At 31.2% G+C, this 1,247-nt stretch overlaps 2 protein-coding genes across 4 annotated transcripts in view; one reads left to right on the top strand and one right to left on the bottom strand.

Moving 5' to 3' along the window:
• The window catches only part of LOC108684599 (caltractin), a 13,920-nt gene that overhangs the window by 3,962 nt on the left and 8,711 nt on the right, over window positions 1–1,247 (top strand). For 2 of the 3 annotated variants that reach the window (XM_018188999.1, XM_018189000.1), the window contains exons 4-5: window positions 48–263; window positions 574–928. In XM_018188999.1, the coding sequence (XP_018044488.1) occupies window positions 48–263; window positions 574–807 (450 nt within the window). In that variant the 3' untranslated portion in view covers window positions 808–928. Of the gene's footprint in view, window positions 1–47; window positions 264–573; window positions 929–1,247 lie in introns of those variants that run through there. The other variant, XM_018189005.1, reaches the window with a different exon arrangement.
• LOC108684597 (mediator of RNA polymerase II transcription subunit 25) overlaps window positions 1–1,247 on the bottom strand; it is a 37,034-nt gene that overhangs the window by 29,884 nt on the left and 5,903 nt on the right. The gene's annotated exons all lie outside the window — the stretch shown is intronic.

Genomic DNA, 1,247 nt, shown 5'->3' with positions numbered 1-1,247 from the left:
TATATATATATATAGGATATATAAGATAGAAATAAATAAAATTTCAGGGAAAATATTATCTTATGGTAGAAGCAACGTCACAACTTTATCGATGCGTCGCACCTGTCCAGCCATGGTTATATTATCTGCTTGAAACGTATCAAGGTCAAGAGAAAATCGTGGGAATTTTCTTTTCGATAATGTATACAATGAGCAAGGGTAACGATCTGCTGTCGCGTCTAAAACTATTTCGCACTGCTGCATGGAAACTGTTCCAAAATGTGGTACGCACAATCTTTACATGTGAATATATCCCTCCGTCTACAATTTAGGTCTTTTTGCACAAGCGAAATTTTATTCTCAAATTTCTCCGAAATAAAGGACGAAAATTCTTCCTAAAATAATCGAGAAAACAATTCGATAATGTAATAAAGATGTTAAATTTTTCCACCTTTTTTTAAATCTGGAAAAAGAACTTGATCTGGGCATAAAAAACTCAGATTATAAACGGAGGGAGTAAAAATATGATTGCGAATTGAGGGATAAAATTGTCATACTATGATATAATCATATTGTGTATGTCTTTCTTTATAGAGTCTTGGAGTATCTCCGACGAAGGAACAGCTGATTGCATCCGGCGGTATATGTGCCATTTGCCATGAAGAATATACTACACCAGTTAGACTTCATTGTAAACATATTTTTTGTGAGACATGCGTCTCGACCTGGCTTGACAGAGAACGATCATGTCCTCTGTGTCGCGCGTCTATCACGGATGATCCGATTTATCGAGATGGTCATACAACACATTTCATTCAATTGTATTGATTCCATCAATTATCATCTCTTTAGAGATAATAATTTTTTGTACAGTTTTTTATTATTAGGTAAAAAAAGTAAGAGGTTCTATTAACAGCAACCGTGTTTTCCATTATTTATCGTAATCGAATAATCCTCAAACTTTTATATCTTCTGAGTTATTTTATGAGATGAAACTCTATAATAATATTGAAATAATAAATAATATACTATTTTTTAGTAAAACTAAATGCATTGGTAAGGTGCTTAGATTGAAACATTGTATATGTTTGGATATGTAAAATATGATGTATATAAATGATCATATTTAGGAATTTTAGCGTGAATGGATTAGTTTGAAGAAAACCGTGATAGGAAAGACCAAGAACTTGTTTTTTTTTTTTTTTACAAAAATCTTTTACGAGTAATATAAGAAGCATTTAAATAGATTAACTAAATTAGATAAATTG

The sequence above is a fragment of the Atta colombica genome, unplaced genomic scaffold (assembly GCF_001594045.1).
Source record: "Atta colombica isolate Treedump-2 unplaced genomic scaffold, Acol1.0 scaffold136, whole genome shotgun sequence".
NCBI classification, from domain to species: domain Eukaryota; kingdom Metazoa; phylum Arthropoda; class Insecta; order Hymenoptera; family Formicidae; genus Atta; species Atta colombica.
The sequence above is the reverse complement of the archived record's forward strand: the minus strand, read 5'-3'. Positions and strand labels throughout refer to the sequence as shown.